General features: G+C 48.0%; 1 protein-coding gene across 4 annotated transcripts in view; it reads right to left on the bottom strand.

Moving 5' to 3' along the window:
• The window catches only part of tmem276b (transmembrane protein 276b), a 34,864-nt gene extending 15,632 nt beyond the window's left edge, over positions 1-19,232 (bottom strand). For all 4 annotated transcript variants that reach the window (XM_073049070.1, XM_073049071.1, XM_073049069.1 and 1 more), the window contains exons 1-2: positions 17,909-19,232; positions 292-405 (exon numbers count right to left, since the gene is read on the bottom strand). In XM_073049070.1, coding sequence (XP_072905171.1) covers positions 292-405; positions 17,909-18,260 — 466 coding nt within the window. In that variant the 5' untranslated portion in view covers positions 18,261-19,232. The remainder of the gene's footprint in view (positions 1-291; positions 406-17,908) is intronic.
• Between the last annotated feature and the right edge of the window lie 417 nt (positions 19,233-19,649).

The raw sequence follows: 19,649 nt of genomic DNA on the forward strand, positions 1-19,649 counted from the left end.
GTTGTCAGGCAGAAAACAATGTAGGTTCTTTTTCAGAGTGGTCAGACAGTGATTAAAAGAGTACCACAGAATACCGTGCTGGGACCCAGTGGTTCACCACGCAGATGAATGAGTTGAGCTTATTGTAATAGAGAACCATTTAATACTGTAGTCTTATAACGATGGGGTAGAAGATGACTTGGTACGAGCTTTCAGGTTTTTGTATCTTCGGCCCGATGGAAGCGAGAAGAGAGAAACAAACAGAGAAATTGATGCAACTCTGGATCCCAGTCCCCTTGTCCAGGTACTTACGTAGTGCATGCCATTCATCCTGTCGAATGCTCATGGTTAAATTGATTGGCAGATTCTGTGGGACTGTTGAGGAGGAGTAATGGTATTTCACTGGCATACAGCGTTGCACGACCCCTGAAACACAAGCACACTACCTCAGGCACAGTGTTAGTCAACAGGAACTCTTACCAACATTTCAGTTCAACATCTGATCAATTATTACAGCTCACATCACCCTCTCCCAAAATCAGCTGTTTCCCTGTCTTCGCAGCGACAAGCTGCAGTCTAACAGCACCACACTCTCTATCCCTGCAGTGACAGGATACAGTCTGACAGAATCACACTCTCTATCCTTGCAGTGACAGGATACAGTCTGACAGAACCACACTCTCTATCCTTGCAGTGACAGGATACAGTCTGACAGAATCACACTCTCTATCCTTGCAGTGACAGGATACAGTCTGACAGAACCACTCTCTCTATCCTTGCAGTGACAGGATACAGTCTGACAGAACCACACTCTCTGTCCCTGCAGTGACAGGATACAGTCTGACAGAATCACACTCTCTATCCTTGCAGTGACAGGATACAGTCTGACAGAACCACACTCTCTATCCTTGCAGTGACAGGATACAGTCTGACAGAATCACACTCTCTATCCCTGCAGTGACAGGATACAGTCTGACAGAATCACACTCTCTATCCTTGCAGTGACAGGATACAGTCTGACAGAACCACACTCTCTGTCCCTGCAGTGACAGGATACAGTCTGACAGAATCACACTCTCTATCCTTGCAGTGACAGGATACAGTCTGACAGAATCACACTCTCTATCCCTGCAGTGACAGGATACAGTCTGACAGAATCATACTCTCTCTGTCCCTGCAGTGACAGGATACAGTCTGACAGAATCACACTCTCTCTATCCCTGCAGTGACAGGATACAGTCTAACAGCACCACACTCTCTCTATCCCTGCAGTGACAGGATACAGTCTAACAGAACCACACTCTCTCTGTCCCTTCAGTGACAGGATACAGTCTAACAGAATCACACTCTCTCTGTCCCTTCAGTGACAGGATACAGTCTAACAGAACCACACACTCTCCGTCCCTGCAGTGACAGGATACAGTCTGACAGAATCATACTCTCTCTGTCCCTGCAGTGACAGGATACAGTCTGACAGAATCACACTCTCTCTATCCCTGCAGTGACAGGATACAGTCTAACAGCACCACACTCTCTCTGTCACTTCAGTGACAGGATACAGTCTAACAGAACCACACTCTCCGTCCCTGCAGTGACAGGATACAGTCTGACAGAATCACACTCTCTCTATCCCTGCAGTGACAGGATACAGTCTAACAGAACCACACTCTCTCTGTCCCTTCAGTGACAGGATACAGTCTAACAGAACCACACACTCTCTATCCTTGCAGTGACAGGATACAGTCTGACAGAATCACACTCTCTATCCCTGCAGTGACAGGATACAGTCTAACAGCACCACACTCTCTCTGTCCCTTCAGTGACAGGATACAGTCTAACAGAATCATACTCTCTCTATCCTTGCAGTGACAGGATACAGTCTGACAGAATCACACTCTCTATCCCTGCAGTGACAGGATACAGTCTAACAGCACCACACTCTCTCCGTCCCTGCAGTGACAGGATACAGTCTGACAGAATCACACTCTCTATCCTTTCAGTGACAGGATACAGTCTGACAGAACCACACTCTCTCTGTCCCTTCAGTGACAGAATACAGTCTGACAGAATCACACTCTCTATCCTTGCAGTGACAGGATACAGTCTGACAGAATCACACTCTCTATCCTTTCAGTGACAGGATACAGTCTAACAGTACCACACTCTCTCTGTCCCTTCAGTGACAGGATGCAGTCTGACAGAATCACACTCTATCCTTGCAGTGACAGGATACAGTCTGACAGAATCACACTCTCTATCCCTTCAATGACAGGATACAGTCTAACAGAACAACACACTCTCCGTCCCTGCAGTGACAGGATACAGTCTAACAGAATCATACTCTCTCTATCCTTTCAGTGACAGGATACAGTCTAACAGAACCACACACTCTCTGTCCCTGCAGTGACAAGGTACAGTCTAACAGCACCACACTCTCTCTGTCACTTCAGTGACAGGATACAGTCTAACAGAACCACACTCTCCGTCCCTGCAGTGACAGGATACAGTCTGACAGAATCACACTCTCTCTATCCCTGCAGTGACAGGATACAGTCTAACAGAACCACACTCTCTCTGTCCCTTCAGTGACAGGATACAGTCTAACAGAACCACACACTCTCTATCCTTGCAGTGACAGGATACAGTCTGACAGAATCACACTCTCTATCCCTGCAGTGACAGGATACAGTCTAACAGCACCACACTCTCTCTGTCCCTTCAGTGACAGGATACAGTCTAACAGAATCATACTCTCTCTATCCTTGCAGTGACAGGATACAGTCTGACAGAATCACACTCTCTATCCCTGCAGTGACAGGATACAGTCTAACAGCACCACACTCTCTCCGTCCCTGCAGTGACAGGATACAGTCTGACAGAATCACACTCTCTATCCTTTCAGTGACAGGATACAGTCTGACAGAACCACACTCTCTCTGTCCCTTCAGTGACAGAATACAGTCTGACAGAATCACACTCTCTATCCTTTCAGTGACAGGATACAGTCTAACAGTACCACACTCTCTCTGTCCCTTCAGTGACAGGATGCAGTCTGACAGAATCACACTCTATCCTTGCAGTGACAGGATACAGTCTGACAGAATCACACTCTCTATCCCTGCAGTGACAGGATACAGTCTAACAGCACCACACTCTCTCTGTCCCTTCAGTGACAGGATACAGTCTAACAGAACCACACACTCTCTATCCTTGCAGTGACAGGATACAGTCTGACAGAATCACACTCTCTATCCCTGCAGTGACAGGATACAGTCTAACAGCACCACACTCTCTCTGTCCCTTCAGTGACAGGATACAGTCTAACAGAATCATACTCTCTCTATCCTTGCAGTGACAGGATACAGTCTGACAGAATCACACTCTCTATCCCTGCAGTGACAGGATACAGTCTAACAGCACCACACTCTCTCCGTCCCTGCAGTGACAGGATACAGTCTGACAGAATCACACTCTCTATCCTTTCAGTGACAGGATACAGTCTGACAGAACCACACTCTCTCTGTCCCTTCAGTGACAGAATACAGTCTGACAGAATCACACTCTCTATCCTTGCAGTGACAGGATACAGTCTGACAGAATCACACTCTCTATCCTTTCAGTGACAGGATACAGTCTAACAGTACCACACTCTCTCTGTCCCTTCAGTGACAGGATGCAGTCTGACAGAATCACACTCTATCCTTGCAGTGACAGGATACAGTCTGACAGAATCACACTCTCTATCCCTTCAATGACAGGATACAGTCTAACAGAACAACACACTCTCCGTCCCTGCAGTGACAGGATACAGTCTAACAGAATCATACTCTCTCTATCCTTTCAGTGACAGGATACAGTCTAACAGAACCACACACTCTCTGTCCCTGCAGTGACAAGGTACAGTCTAACAGCACCACACTCTCTCTGTCACTTCAGTGACAGGATACAGTCTAACAGAACCACACTCTCCGTCCCTGCAGTGACAGGATACAGTCTGACAGAATCACACTCTCTCTATCCCTGCAGTGACAGGATACAGTCTAACAGAACCACACTCTCTCTGTCCCTTCAGTGACAGGATACAGTCTAACAGAACCACACACTCTCTATCCTTGCAGTGACAGGATACAGTCTGACAGAATCACACTCTCTATCCCTGCAGTGACAGGATACAGTCTAACAGCACCACACTCTCTCTGTCCCTTCAGTGACAGGATACAGTCTAACAGAATCATACTCTCTCTATCCTTGCAGTGACAGGATACAGTCTGACAGAATCACACTCTCTATCCCTGCAGTGACAGGATACAGTCTAACAGCACCACACTCTCTCCGTCCCTGCAGTGACAGGATACAGTCTGACAGAATCACACTCTCTATCCTTTCAGTGACAGGATACAGTCTGACAGAACCACACTCTCTCTGTCCCTTCAGTGACAGAATACAGTCTGACAGAATCACACTCTCTATCCTTTCAGTGACAGGATACAGTCTAACAGTACCACACTCTCTCTGTCCCTTCAGTGACAGGATGCAGTCTGACAGAATCACACTCTATCCTTGCAGTGACAGGATACAGTCTGACAGAATCACACTCTCTATCCCTGCAGTGACAGGATACAGTCTAACAGCACCACACTCTCTCTATCCCTTCAATGACAGGATACAGTCTAACAGAACCACACACTCTCCGTCCCTGCAGTGACAGGATACAGTCTAACAGAATCATACTCTCTCTATCCTTTCAGTGACAGGATACAGTCTAACAGAACCACACACTCTCTGTCCCTGCAGTGACAAGGTACAGTCTAACAGCACCACACTCTCTCTGTCACTTCAGTGACAGGATACAGTCTAACAGAACCACACTCTCCGTCCCTGCAGTGACAGGATACAGTCTGACAGAATCACACTCTCTCTATCCCTGCAGTGACAGGATACAGTCTAACAGAACCACACTCTCTCTGTCCCTTCAGTGACAGGATACAGTCTAACAGAACCACACACTCTCTATCCTTGCAGTGACAGGATACAGTCTGACAGAATCACACTCTCTATCCCTGCAGTGACAGGATACAGTCTAACAGCACCACACTCTCTCTGTCCCTTCAGTGACAGGATACAGTCTAACAGAATCATACTCTCTCTATCCTTGCAGTGACAGGATACAGTCTGACAGAATCACACTCTCTATCCCTGCAGTGACAGGATACAGTCTAACAGCACCACACTCTCTCCGTCCCTGCAGTGACAGGATACAGTCTGACAGAATCACACTCTCTATCCTTTCAGTGACAGGATACAGTCTGACAGAACCACACTCTCTCTGTCCCTTCAGTGACAGAATACAGTCTGACAGAATCACACTCTCTATCCTTGCAGTGACAGGATACAGTCTGACAGAATCACACTCTCTATCCTTTCAGTGACAGGATACAGTCTAACAGTACCACACTCTCTCTGTCCCTTCAGTGACAGGATGCAGTCTGACAGAATCACACTCTATCCTTGCAGTGACAGGATACAGTCTGACAGAATCACACTCTCTATCCCTGCAGTGACAGGATACAGTCTAACAGCACCACACTCTCTCTATCCCTTCAATGACAGGATACAGTCTAACAGAACCACACACTCTCCGTCCCTGCAGTGACAGGATACAGTCTAACAGAATCATACTCTCTCTATCCTTTCAGTGACAGGATACAGTCTAACAGAACCACACACTCTCTGTCCCTGCAGTGACAAGGTACAGTCTAACAGCACCACCCTCCCTCTGCCAGCTGAGAGGTGCATAGTGCCAAGGAAATAACCTGTCCATCACCACTAAACAAATTCCAGTACAACACCGTAGTGTGTTGATCCCAGTGGATTGTAAGCATCACACACAGTCTCTGTGGGAACGAACCATTCTCACAGTGGACAACACAGCTGCAGACTGCCTTATTCCTCTGTGCTATTTTCCTACTCATCTTCACTGGATGGCTCAGTGTCTGCTTCCCTTCACCACCCCACAACACACACACTGCAATGCCTCACCACCTCCCTGACCATCTGCTGTCCAATCTGGCTGCATCCTCACCCAGTTTCTTCCCCCCATGACAGGTGGTGGCTTTGCAGTGCCTTGTCCACAGTGACAGCAGTACACAGGCTGTCAGTAGACCCAGCACAGACATGCAATGAGTCAGCTGCCAGGCCCTCTCTCAATTACTATGCCAACTTGTACAAGTGCACAATTCACTGAAAGTATCCACACAAGTAGACAGGGTGGCGAAGAAGCATGCTGGTCTTCATCAGTCAGGGCATCGAGTGTAGGATAGCACATTATGTTGCAGTTATGTTCAGTCATTGGTGAGGCAGCATGGAGTACGATGTTAAGTGTCAGTCACCCTGCTACAGGTAAGATATTGTCAAGCGGGAGAGGGTACAGAAGTGATTTACAAGCCAAACTGGCAGGAGAGGTTGACCATAATGGATTGTTATTCCTTGAAGGTGTGACTTCATAGAAGTTTATAAAATCATGAGGGTTATGGATGTGATAGACAGTTCTAGACTTTACCCCAGGGTTGGGAGCCCAAAACCGGACAGTACATTTACCAGATGAGGGGAGAGATTGAAGAGAGACCTGAGAGGCAAGTTATTTATACATAGGGTGCTGTATGTCTGGGATGAGCTGCCCAACGAAGTGGTCAAGGCATGTACAATTACAACATTTAAGAGGCGTTTGGACAGATACATGGAGGGGAGTGACTTGGAGGGTTAGGGGCCAATGGGACTAGCAGGGTCCATGCTGTGGTTGATACAGACCAGTTGGGCCGAAGGGCTGGTTTCCATGACTGTTTACATTTCACGGCCACTTCATTAGGTATACCTTTACACCTCATTAAAGCAAATATCTAATCAGCCAATCATGTAGCAGCAACTCAATGCATAAAAGCAACCAGTCACAGTCAAGAGGTTCATTAGTTGTTCAGACCGATCATCTGAATGGAGAAGAAATTGATCTAAGTGACATCAACCATGGAATGATTCTTGGTACCAGATGGGGTGGTTTGAGTATCTCAGAAGCTGCTGATCTCCTGAGGTTTTCACACACAAGCCTCTAGAGACTGGAGATAACAGAGAATGGTGTGATAAACAAGACTAAAAAAAATCATCCAGTGAGCAGCAGTTCGGTGAGACAAAACACCTTGTTTGGAGAACGGTCGGACTGGTTCAAGCTTCAGCAAGCTGACTATGATTCAAAGAACCACGTGTTACAGCAGTGGTGTGCAGAAGAGCATCTCTGAACACACAGCATGTCAAACCCTGAAGTGGATGGATTACAGCAGCAAAAGACCATGAACATGCACTCAGTGGCCACTTTATCAGGTGCAGGAGCTACTTAATAAAGTGCATTGACCATATAGGACTGTGAACTGATGACACAGTGCTGCTTGCCAGTGTCTGACACCCAGGGAAGGAGACTGCTGATCACAATCTGCACCCAACCCATGTCCTGGCACTCAACACAGAGACAGACTGAGCAGCTGTCAGGTGAGGCTTTGCACAGGAGCTCCATACTTGGGCTTCAGCAGCTGTCCTGTCCCTCTATCTGTACCCCTCCCACCTCACTCTCATGCTCACTTGCACACGGCCACTAAAACCTTACTCTCCATGCACCCGTTTTCCCCTCCCCTACCCCACCTCATTACACCCTCCGCAGCCCCCAGCACCCTTTGTCCTTTGTATTTCCAGAGACGGCTCTGATGTTCTGAGAGGCAGTAGATTTCCTGGGTTCAGTGTCTCGAACTGATGTACACTTTGAAAATTTACAGATGTTGAGCAGACCCTGAGGAGGACAGATTTTGGAGGGCAAGGAGGTAGGAAGATGAAGGTGCAGACAAAATGCACGATAGGTAATTGTCAGCAGCTGCATTCTGGCAGGAATTATACCAAGACAAATGGAGCAGTATTTAAAATGGTGTAAAGGGAGTATTTTTGAAAGTATCACTGTTTTTTGAATCAGGCGAGAGGGTAATAGGACAAATTGTAAAACAAATGAGACCCCATGCTTTTGAAATCAAGTACAGAGCTGGAAGAGGACAGTAATGCTATACAAAACAGTCCTTCAGTCTCAGCATCTCCTGGGTTCCATTCTGAAGGAATACAAATGGTATCAGGATGGGTGCTACTTCAGGTGAAACAGGGAGTGCCAGGAGGAGATTATAACCACATGGATTCAGACTAGAGAAATCATTTCCAATGGCAGCAGTGTCCACAATCAGGCAAATTTATTAGTAGTGAGGTAGCAAGAGACATGTTTACAGAGCTTCAAAAAGTGGGGGAGCAAATCCCAGACCAACACTCAAGAGAGATTTGGGTAAACATTTGGAGTTGCAAAGGTTGAAGTTACATGGGGAAAAGATTGACTGGACTTCTCTTGTAAAGAGCTGCTTTCAACTCGGAGACTGTCCTGTGATTCTAGGACACACCCTTACTGCGATGCCTGTCACCCATGGATAAACCCCCGATTCGACCTTCTATGGCTCATCGCAGCGCCAAAGCTATCACATTGTAATCATTCCCCTTTATGTCCCATCAGCACTCTGCCCTCTCCATCCCCTCAGCTCTCACCGCCTCTGCCCCTCCTCTGTATTACCATCTAGTGGGATCCCATGCTTTCAAAATAGAACCAAAAGCCAGAAAGCCAACTAAACCTTGATAAAATGCTATCTCAGTCCCAGGTATGAGGTCAGCACGGGACTCAATCCACTCATAGTGCATCCCCCTTTAAACCAGCTACTTCCTCACCTCTCCCCGTTCACACAAAACAGAGTCTCAGTATCTATCTGCTCTGCTCTGTATCCTCATGTACAAAGCCTCCAATCTCTCCAGCCCCATCCTCCCACTCCTTGTATCCCACAGTATGCATGCTGACTCTCTCCTCTCTGTTATCCATAGTCATTTAGCCTACACACATACCCATCTCTACAGCCCCATTCCAGTCACTCTGCCCCCTCCACTCCCATCCCCAACCCCTATCTCTCTGTTGTCCTGGTGTTCACCAGTCTGCATTCTGTCACCTGCTCTGTTAAAACCGGCTCACCCTGTGCTCCCTCTACCCTCGCTGGTCTCTCTGCACACACCTCCATCCACTCCCTCCCTGTTCCTCACCACACTCCCCTCCCCACCACTGCCCCCCACCCACTACCTTACCCCTGCCCTCAATCTCCAACTAACTCCCTTCCACCTGTATTTCCATCCACTCCCACCCAATCCCCCAGTACTTCCACCCTACTCCCCCCTCCCCAGTACTTCCACCCTACTCCCCCCCTCCCCAGTACCTCCACCCTACTCCCCCCCTCCCCAGTACCTCCACCCTACTCCCCCCTCCCCAATACCTCCACCCAACACCTACTCCCTCCAATTCACACCAACTCCCTTCCACCTGTATTTCCATCCACTCCCACCCCATCCCCCAGTACCTCTACCCAACTCCACCCTCCCCAGTACTTCCACCCTACTCCCCCCAGTATCTCTACCCAACTCCCCCCCCCCACCCAGTACCTCCACCCAACTCCACCTACTCCTTCCATTTCTGCACCCCTGCCCACCCCTCCTCCACCACTGCGTCCCCATCACCTGCTGAACCCCACTCACCTGTCTCCCATGTCTGGGCTCTTTAGTCTGTGCAATGGTGGTCCCGTGGATGGCCACCAATACAAGAATTCGGGGGGACCACTGGTTATTTTGCAGCCCTCTCAAGTGCAAGCGAACACAATGCACAATGAAAGGGTCATGCCACAGTTCACAATAGATAGCAGGCTAGTGAGTATTATTTAACACACTTCCAGTTTGTGTTACCTGATAGAGGGGGGGTCCAAGGAGGGTCATGAGAATGATCCCAAGAATAAAAGGGTTAATTTATTGAGAACATTGGATGGCTGTGGGCCTGTTCTCACTGGAGTTTAGAAGAATAAGGGGGGGAATCTCACTGAAACCTTTTGAAAGGCCTAGATAGAGTGAATGTGGAGAGGATGTTTCCGATGGTGGGAGAGTCTGTGACCAGAATGCACTGCCTCAGGATACAAGTATGTTCCTTTAGAATAGACATGAGAAGGAATTTATTTAGCCAGAAGATGGTGAATCTGCAGGGAGAGGGGGTTTAGGAAGCCGATGTTCTTTTTGCATTTCTGCTGAGGGAGGGGGTTGGGTGTCAATATTCTTGTTATGTTTTTGTTTTTTGGGTGGGAAGAGAGGTGTTGGGGGCCAATGTTCTTGTTGCATTTATTGCGAGGAATGGGTTTGCAGGTTGATGATCATGTTGCCATTCTTTATTCCTCTTGGATTTGTGGCTATCTGGAGAAGAAGAATCTCGGAGTTGTATACTTTGATAAAAAATGAACCTTTGAACTTTGGAATTCTTTGCCACGGATGGCTCTGGAGGCCGAATGATTGGAGATATTTAAAGCAGACGTTGATATTAGTAAGAACATCAAAGGTTCTGGGGAGAAGGCAGGTGAGAGTTGGATAATAAATCAGCCAAGATGCAAAACGATGTGCCGAACGGCCTAATTCTGCTCCTATGTCTCCTGATTGTGGCGAAGAGGCTCAGCAAAGTGAAATGTGTATCTGGTGTCACACGGTGACTGGAGGATGTGGAGGTGAGACCTGGTCTCCCAATTGTGCAGGAAAATCGCCAGGGTGCACTCACGAGGCTGAGGATTCTGTTGGTCACACACTCAGCGAGGAGTTACACTGTAGCTTAACAGTGAGTGGACAGAGAGAGAAGAAGCTACCAGTAGGCAGGTGGCCCAGGAACCCACTGCATTCATTACCACACGTTCCCTCCCCCCCCTTTGGATATCGGCAGGGTGATAGCTCTCAGAGGAATGTGACATGAATGACTCCACGGCACTGGGAGGCAAGACGGGAGAAAGAGGACATTTGGTGGGCTGGGGGTGAGGAGCGGGTGGCCTTTGTTCCTGTGGCTGTGAACGTGACTCCAGGGTGATATGTTGTCCTACCATCCCTCTCCCCACCCCCCACAACCCCTCCCACCAGTACCAGTCAAGGACATCACTGAATGGCTGAAGAGGTCCTGAAGAGGGAGAGTGAAATACTGAGTCAGGGTAGGAATGGGCATGAGCTCGGACTGGCAGGTCAAACAGCAGGACCTGAAAGTGGTAGTGTCAGGATACTCTGTGTCACACACTAGTGTGGTAGAAATGGAAAGGCAGCTCGGATGAATGCATGGCCACAGAGCTGGTGCAGTAAGCAGGGATTCAAGACTTGAAACATGGGGATCTCTTCTGAGGTAGGATTGAGAGATGGGTGCACCTGAACTGGAGGGGATTGATTTACTGGCTGGGAGATATGATAGGGCTGGTCTAAACTAGAGTGGCAGGGGTTGGAGCCTTGAGCAGAAGAGTGACTGATGAGGAATCGGGGATAATGAGAGCAAAATTAATTACCAGTTTAGATGGGAGACGGTAAAGAGAGAGGACCATTGGTTTAAACTACATTTATTTCAATGCAAGAGGCTTGACAGGTAAGACAGATAGACTCAGGGCATGGATTTACTCTGGGTACTGGGATGTTTTAGCCATAATAGAAACATGACTGAGGAAAGGACAGGACTGGCCATTCAATGTTCCAGGATACAGGTGTTACAGGCGTAACAGAGGTGCAGGTAAAAGAGGAGGGTGAGCTGCTTTCTGGGTGTAAGGTGAATGTAGTGTAACCTCGGTTCTTGCAGAGGATACTCTTGGGGGATCATGCAGAGAGGTCACATGGGAAGAACTTAGAAATAAAAAAGCGATACTCATTTTAGCCAACCCCCTCAATAGTCCAAAGAAATCAGAGGAGCAGACATATAAAGAGAGTGCAGCTTCTGTAGTTGTAAAAACATAAGGGGGAAATTTAAATTTCCCTGATATAGATTGGGCCATCCTTAGTGTAAAAGGCTTGGATGAAGTCGAATTTAATAAATGTATCTAAGAAAGGTTCCTTTTTCAATATATAGAGAGACCTACAAGAGAGGACCTGCTCCTGGGAATGAGGTAGAGTATGTGGCAGATACATCTGTGGGCAAACCCTCCCAGTCCAATGACCATAATTCTAATAATTTTAAAGTAGTTATGGAGAAGGATAAGACTGGTTCACAGGTTAGGGTTTGAACTGGGGCAGAGTAAATTTTGAGTCATTAGGTGGGATCTTGCTAAGGTTGTTTGGGGGAGAATGTTTGTGGGAAAGGAGTGTCTACCAAGTGGGAGGCCTTTAAAAATAAGTTCAAGTCCACATACTGTTAGGGTGAGGGGAAAAGCTGGTAGTTTTCGGTTGAGGATAAATAGTGAGGCTCTGATTAAGAAAAAGAGGGCGACATATACTGTGCATAAGCACTGAACCTCTTAACAACTACAACTGTAGGAGATCACTTACAAGAGAAATTAGGAGGGCAAAAAGTGGAAATGGAAAGGATGTCTCAGTCAAGGTGAGGCAAAATCCCATGAGATTCTATAGATATATTAAGAAAAAGGGGCTAGGGAGAGAACAGGTCTCTCTAAATATCAGTGTGTGTGTGGAACTAAAGAAAATGAGAGAGGTTCTTAATGAACATTTTTCTTCAGTTTTTACTGTGGGGAAAATGATGGAGGCCAAAGAAATGAGTGATGATGCCTTAGAATACATATGAATTAGGAGGGAACACACACTTAAGATCTTAAAATGCACTAAGGTGAATTATTTCCCAGGGCCCGCCCTGGTGCATTCTTGGATCTACGGGAAGCTAGAGAAGAATTTGTGGAAGTCCTTGCAGGAACTTTAGCTTCATCTCTGGCCACAGGTGAGGTTCTAGAGAACAGGAGAGTGGCTGATGTGGAACCATTACAGTGCAATGCTATTACAACCTTGAATTCAATTCTGGTGCCTTTCTGTAAGGAGTCTCTGTCCCTCTTCCCTGGAGAACGTGTGGGTTTTCCCTGGGTTCTCCAGTTTCCTCTAAAGACATAATGGGTAGATTAATTGTCAGTAATTGGTCATGGTGAGGTTAGGGTTAATCAGGTTTGTTGGGGCTTGCTGGGGCAGCTTGGCTCGAAGGGCCAGTAGAACCTAGTCTGTGCTGTATCACTCAAATAAAACAATTTTTTTTTTTTTTAGAACTACAGGCTGGTGAATTTGACATTGATGGTGGGTAAATTGCTGGATGTCCTGGGTTACTGAGAGAGGATGTGCAGAATAGCACTTTATTGCCTGGAATGTGGGAGATTGAGAAGTAACTCAAGGGGAGGAGGGCACAAAACGATAATGGGCATAGATGGGGTGAAACAACACAGTATTTTCCCCAGGGAGAGGGTGTTGAAAACAAGAGGGCACAGGTTTAAGATCAGAGGTGAGAGACTTAGAAGGAACATCAGGGGAAACTCCTTCACACAATGGTTGTGGGAGGCACATTAGTAATGTTTAACTGGACAAGAGTTGTTCAGAGGACTGTGGGTAGATGGATTAGCTCGCTGGGCAACATAATCAGCATAGGACACTTGGACTGAAGGACCTGTCTTCATGCTGTAAGACTGACTACAGAGGGTCAGGTTGGCAGAGGTAGATTGGAGGGTGTGACAGTGGACACAGTGGTTCATGTTTAAAGAAGCAATGCATGCAAGACAAGTGGACAACAGGAAAATTGGTTCAGCAATAGATCAAAGGAGAAAGTAGAGATAGTATTAGATCTCAGGAAAAGATTTCTAGGTTGTCAGTTAAAACAGTAAACCTGAAGATCAGGAAGGTTGCAGAACAAAAATATCAGAGCAAGAATAGGCCACTCAGCCCGTCCCACACTCAATATGATCATGGCTGACAACTCACCTTTTCTCTGCCAGAAGGGTGGTAAATAAAATTAGAACATATGAATTGAGAATGATTTACCAGCTTGGTAAGTTGAAAGTTGATTCACAGAGAACAAGGAATATGAATACCTGGTTTAAGACTGGAAACTCTGACAGTTGGGAGTTGAGGACTTGTGGATAGTGAGGAAGGTCAAAGGATTCAGCAGGATATAAACCAGTTGGAAATATGGTAGGGTGGAGTTTAAGCTGGACAAATATGAGGTCAAATAGGAGGAAAATATACAGTAAATGGAAGGACCTTTAGGATCATTGATGTACAGAGGGATCTAAGGGAAAGTGGCAACAAGTAGACCGGGTGGTAAAGAAGAGGTATGGCAAACTTGCCTTCATTAGTTAGCAGTCTAACTGCAGCTGTATAAAACTTTGGTTAGCCTACAGTTGGAGTACTGGCTGCAGTTATGGTCACCCCCATTACAAGAAGGATGTGGAAGCTTTGGAGAAGTTGCAGAAGAGGTTTGCCAGGCTGCTGCATGGTTGAGAGGGCAAGAACTATGAGGAGAGGTTGCACAAACTCAGGCTGTTTTCACTGGAAGAACTATGAGGAGAGGCTGGACAAACTCAGGCTGTTTTCACTGGAAGAACTATGAGGAGAGGTTGGACAAACTTTCACTGGAAGGCTGAACGGAGACCTGATAGTATATATAAAATTATGATTGGCACAGATAAGGTAGATAGTGTTTTTTTTTCAGTGTTAGAAATGTCAAATACGAAAGGCTTAAGAAGAGACAGGATAGTTTAAAGCATATTTATGAGGCAAATTTATTTTTACAAAGAGTGGTGGGTTCCCAGAAGCAGATATGAACGTGGTGTTTAAACATTTAAACTGGCAGGGAATGGATGAATTTGCACCATGTGCAGGCAGATGGAATTAGTCTGAAACAGTATCAAGAGCTAAAGAACCTCAAACTGTTCTGGCCTGTTTTATGCTACTGCTAATTCACAATCTAAACTAGAGATTAACTTTATTTGTCACCTGTGCATCGAAACATACAGTGAAAGGCATCATTTACATTAATCAAATCAGCAAGGATTGAGCTGGGGTACCGGGCTTCCAGTCCCAACATAGTATGCCCACAAGTTACTGACCCTAGCCCTAAGCTAAGTTTGCTGATGACATAGAACAAAGTGGGAAAGTGAATATTGATGATAATTCTAAAAGGGATTTATACAAGATGAGGGAGTGGACCTGCAGTAGTATGCCCAATCCCTCATCTTGTCTGAATAGTGGGAATAGCAAGGTTCAAATAAAAAATAATATTATTTTAGAAACGGTTAGGAATTGGGGGATGCTCAGCAACATGTCCTTGTAGACATTACGAATTAACAGGTGCATCAGGCAGTCCAAAAGTTCAATGGAAAGTTGCAAATGAATACTGTATGCACAAGAAATAAAATCAGAAAATGCTTGTGGAAAGAGTCAATATTTCAGATTAAAGACCCATTGTTAGAATATGGCCAAGTGTTTCTAGAGTTTTCTGATTTTTTTTTCAGGTTTTCAGCACCTACATTTTTCTTTGGATTTTTATTTGAACTCAAAGGCAAAGATGTCTTCCTGCACTTACGCGGAGCGTCAGCAAGACCGCACCTGGGCTATTGTCCACAGCGTAGGTATTCTTCACTGCATAGAAAAATATACTTGCCATTGAGGCAGTATGGGGAAGATTCATCAGACTGGTTCCCCGGAAGGTGAGACTGTCAGTCAAAGAGGAACTAGTGGACCAGAACTCCGTTCTCTAGGGTTTAGAAGGATGAGAGAGATCTCATTCAGACATACAAATACCTAGAGAGCATTACAGATTAAATTGCAGGAGGATGTTTCTTCTGGGTAAAGAGCCCAGAACTTTGTGGGGTGGGGGTTAATTTTAGTTCTGAAATATAGAGCAATTTCTTTAATATTGAATTGTTGGATCTTTGGAGTGTTCTACTCCAGGAGACTGTGGAAGCAAAATTATCGGCTCCATTTCAAAACAGAGATGAATAGAGAAATTAGGGGTATGGAGGTAGGCAGGGAAATGGAGCTGAGGTAGAAAATTGGCCACAATCATGTTGAATCAAGGGACTATTGCTGCTCCTGTGTGGCATCTCTTTCTGTTCCCATTCTATCACTCTGCTCTCTCTACACCAACTAATATTGTTTGAGGAGATTTGGAATGTCGCCGAAAACACTTGCAAATTTCTACAGATGTACTGAGGAGAGCATTCCAACTGGCTGCATCACTGACTGGTACGGGGGGGGGGGGGGGGTTGGGGGGGAGGGTTGCTACTGCATAGGATCAAAGTAAACTGCGGAAAGCTGAAAAGCTAGTCAGCTCCATCATGGGCATTGGTCACTATAGTATCCAGGACATCTTCAAGGAGTGATGTCTCAAAAAGCTGGCATCCTTCATTAAGGACCCCCCCCCCCCCCAATCACCCAGGACCACCCCTCTTCTCATTGCTACCATCAGGAAGGAGGTACAGGAGCCTGAAGGCACGCACTCAATGATTCAGGAACAGCTTCTTCCCCTTTGCCATCTGATTTCTGAATGAACAGCAAACCCATGAACACTACCTCACTACTTACTTAATTTCAAAAATACATATACTGTAATTCAGTTTTTGCTCTATTATGTATTGCAATGTACTGCTGCTACAAAGTAAACAGATTTCACAACATATGCCAGTGAGATTAAACCTGATTCTGCATCCACTTTCGTTCAGTTGATGTTCCATCCCTCTCATCCCTCACCTGTGCATTTTCCCATACTTTATGTGCTCCCTGCTCCCATCACTATCCTTCCCCTCTTTCCATCCACTTACCCTCTCCCTGGTTCTTATTCACTCACATATGCCATCCACTCCTTATGTCTGCACTCACACTGCCTCATTTCACCTTTCTGTGTCCTTAGCTCCTCTTTCCCTCTGCCCCATCATGCTGGGCTCCTACACTGACCCACACCTCATCCTCTTTGCATTCATATATAATTGACGCTCCCAATCCCTCTACCCCGGACCTTTTCCTCTAACAGCCCACCACTACCTTCACCCCTCCCTCCAAACCCCCATCCCCTGCCCTCTAGCCCCACCTAATCTCCCACCCTCTACACTAGTTCCCTACACCAATTCATCCCCTTCACACCCTTTCCCTCCCTGTCCTCTACCCGCTCCTTTCCAATACCTTCCTTCAAACCCCACCTTCTCCCTCCCTCTACACCTTCCCATACACTCTCTACCCCGATACAACCCCCCATTTCGCCGTCTCTCCCCATTCTCCTACCTCCGTTTCTTCCCTATCTCTATTCTGCCCACTCCCCAACCACCTCTACCCCGCCCCTTCACTCGTTTTACATCTGTCTCCCCCTTCCACTATCCCGAGCCCTCTGGACCCATCCCACGTTCCGTCCATCTATCTTCCCTCTATTCCCACCGTTCTCTATATACTGCACCCCATCCGCTACTACAGCGTCCCACCCCGTGTCCTGCGCCCTCTCTCTAGACCCCACCCTATTTCCCTACCCCTCCGTTCTCTGCATCTTATGCCTCTTTCCTGGCGTTAGTTATTTCGCACCAGCTGATCAGACAGTTCTGCACAACACCCTCTCCCCTACAACCGCAGCACTTTGCTTCAGTCGCGATAATATTTACAATTGGTCGATTCTGCGGCCCTCAGCGAGTGAGTGAGGAAAAGAGCGGGATTCAAGCCCCCGTTACAATCCCAGCCTCCCCCACCCCCCAATCAGGGCTGTGGCGGGGAGGGGAGGGCGAATGTACCTGCGTCGGTACCCAGCCGCGGTGCTGAGCCATGAATAGTCCTTTCCCACCAGTTCCAGTTTGCACGCTCGCTCCCTTCACTCATTTGCTTCATTAAAAAAAATCCAAGACCTGTCGCACCTCGGCCAGCGACTGAGAGGGAGAACCGCATCCCGCCGACCTCCTGCCCCACCCTCGGACCGGCTGCCAAGCTCTTTAAGAAGGGGACGAACTCTACCTCCCCCCCCCCCCCCCCATCTCCCACTAAGCCTGCCGTCCTCGCCTTTTGCCGGAACACCCTGGTTACAACTCACCCTTGAAGATGAGCTCCTCGGTGTCCTGGTCGAAGTCTTGGCGGTGGCATTTTCTCCAGAGGCCCAGCACGGTGGAGTTGAACTGGCGGCTGCAGTGGGAGTCCACTGGGGTAGATCCGAGGAAGAACCTCTTGGAGCGGTGCAGCGGTGACTGGCGCAGGGGCAGGTTCTGGCTTGGGATGTAGATGAAGCCCGGGTCCTTCCTCTTGTTGGCGTAGTTCTTGCAGCGGTCGCGATGCCTCCGCGCGTCTGTCTCATACCAGTAGTCTGTGCAGATGGCCATTGTGAGGAGGCCGAGAGCGCACAGAGCCAACAACAGACCGGCCCCCGTCAGCAGCCTCATCGCCGCCATCTTCACTCGGCTGTAGGGCGGACACGAGCCCCTCACAGTCCGGCCATTGCCCGAAGCCCAGCTCGGCCCGGCCGCCGTTGACTACACCCGGCACACCAAGGGTCCTAATGGGTGCGGGATAACAGGTCCCGAAGCAGCCCCAGCCCACCTTAGTCCGAACAGCTCATACCAAGTTCTCAGCCCAGTGCCGTCCAGTTCAGCCAAGGCTGACAAGCACAGAGCAGAGTTGGTCCTGCCCAACCCAGCCCGGGTTAACACACCCCGATCTCACCTTAGTCCGGGTTAACGGGTACCGAGCAGCCTGGGAAACCCTGGCTCGGCCCTAGTCCGAGAAAAAGCATAACCAATCAAATCCAGTCCAGTATAGTTCAGCCCAGGGGATAATGGGGACCGAAACCAGTCGGTCTATTACAACCCAGTCCGGGTAACCCAAACCACAGTAGCATAAGCAGTTCCAAACAAGCCTAGTTCAGTCTTGGTTAACGCACACTGAGGTGAACCCATCCAACCCAGCCTCGGGAAAAGATACACCGAGCCCACCCGAGTTACAGGTGCCAAACTACACTTAGTCGACCCGAGTCAACCCGGTCAGTTGCAGTTCTGTGCAGTCTAGTTCTACTCGGATTAACAATCACCGAGCAGACCCTAGTTCGAGTAACACACACGGTTCTAATCACTGCCTACTGCAATCCGGTCCGGACAGGGTTAACACACACCGATCCAACCCAGGTAACCCATGCTGGACCGACCCGAGGTAATAGGTCTAGAACCAACCCTCGCCCAGTTCGATCCGGCGTAACAGACGCCGAGCCCATCCAGTCAACCCAGGGTAAAACAGGCCAAGTAGCCCCCTGCCTGGGGTCCGAAGCCGAACCCAGTGCCGGTCCCAAGCCCGGAGAGGGGAACAAAGGGGAGCGGGAACAGCTGCAGACAGACAGACAGACACCCTCCCCAGAGCGCCTGCGGGGGAGGTGGGGGGGGAATCGCTGGTTCCCCACCCAGCTCCAGTTACTGTCCTCCCCACACTCTACCGCTCAGCAACGCGCTGACGACAGCTCCGCCCAACATCCGAGCACCTCTCGTCCCGCATCCACACCTCCCTCACACCCTCCGGCAGTGCAATCGCACGTGACCGGGCGCCGGGGAACCCACGCCTAAAGACAGAAAAAGGAGTTTGTTTAGTGGCGACGCGACTCGCCGTGTGACCTGCTGATGTGCCCAGACAAGACAAACTCCAGCCTGAGATGTATCTCAGGTACGCAGTGCTGCCAACACCTACACTTACATAACGGGTTCATCTGATCACCTGGTACACTGCCACCCGATTTAATTTTCCATCACATGAAAGACGGAGCCATCCGGTCCCAGTCTATTGCAGGCGGGGTACCG

Source organism: Hemitrygon akajei, chromosome 6, assembly GCF_048418815.1.
Source record: "Hemitrygon akajei chromosome 6, sHemAka1.3, whole genome shotgun sequence".
Classification (NCBI taxonomy): domain Eukaryota; kingdom Metazoa; phylum Chordata; class Chondrichthyes; order Myliobatiformes; family Dasyatidae; genus Hemitrygon; species Hemitrygon akajei.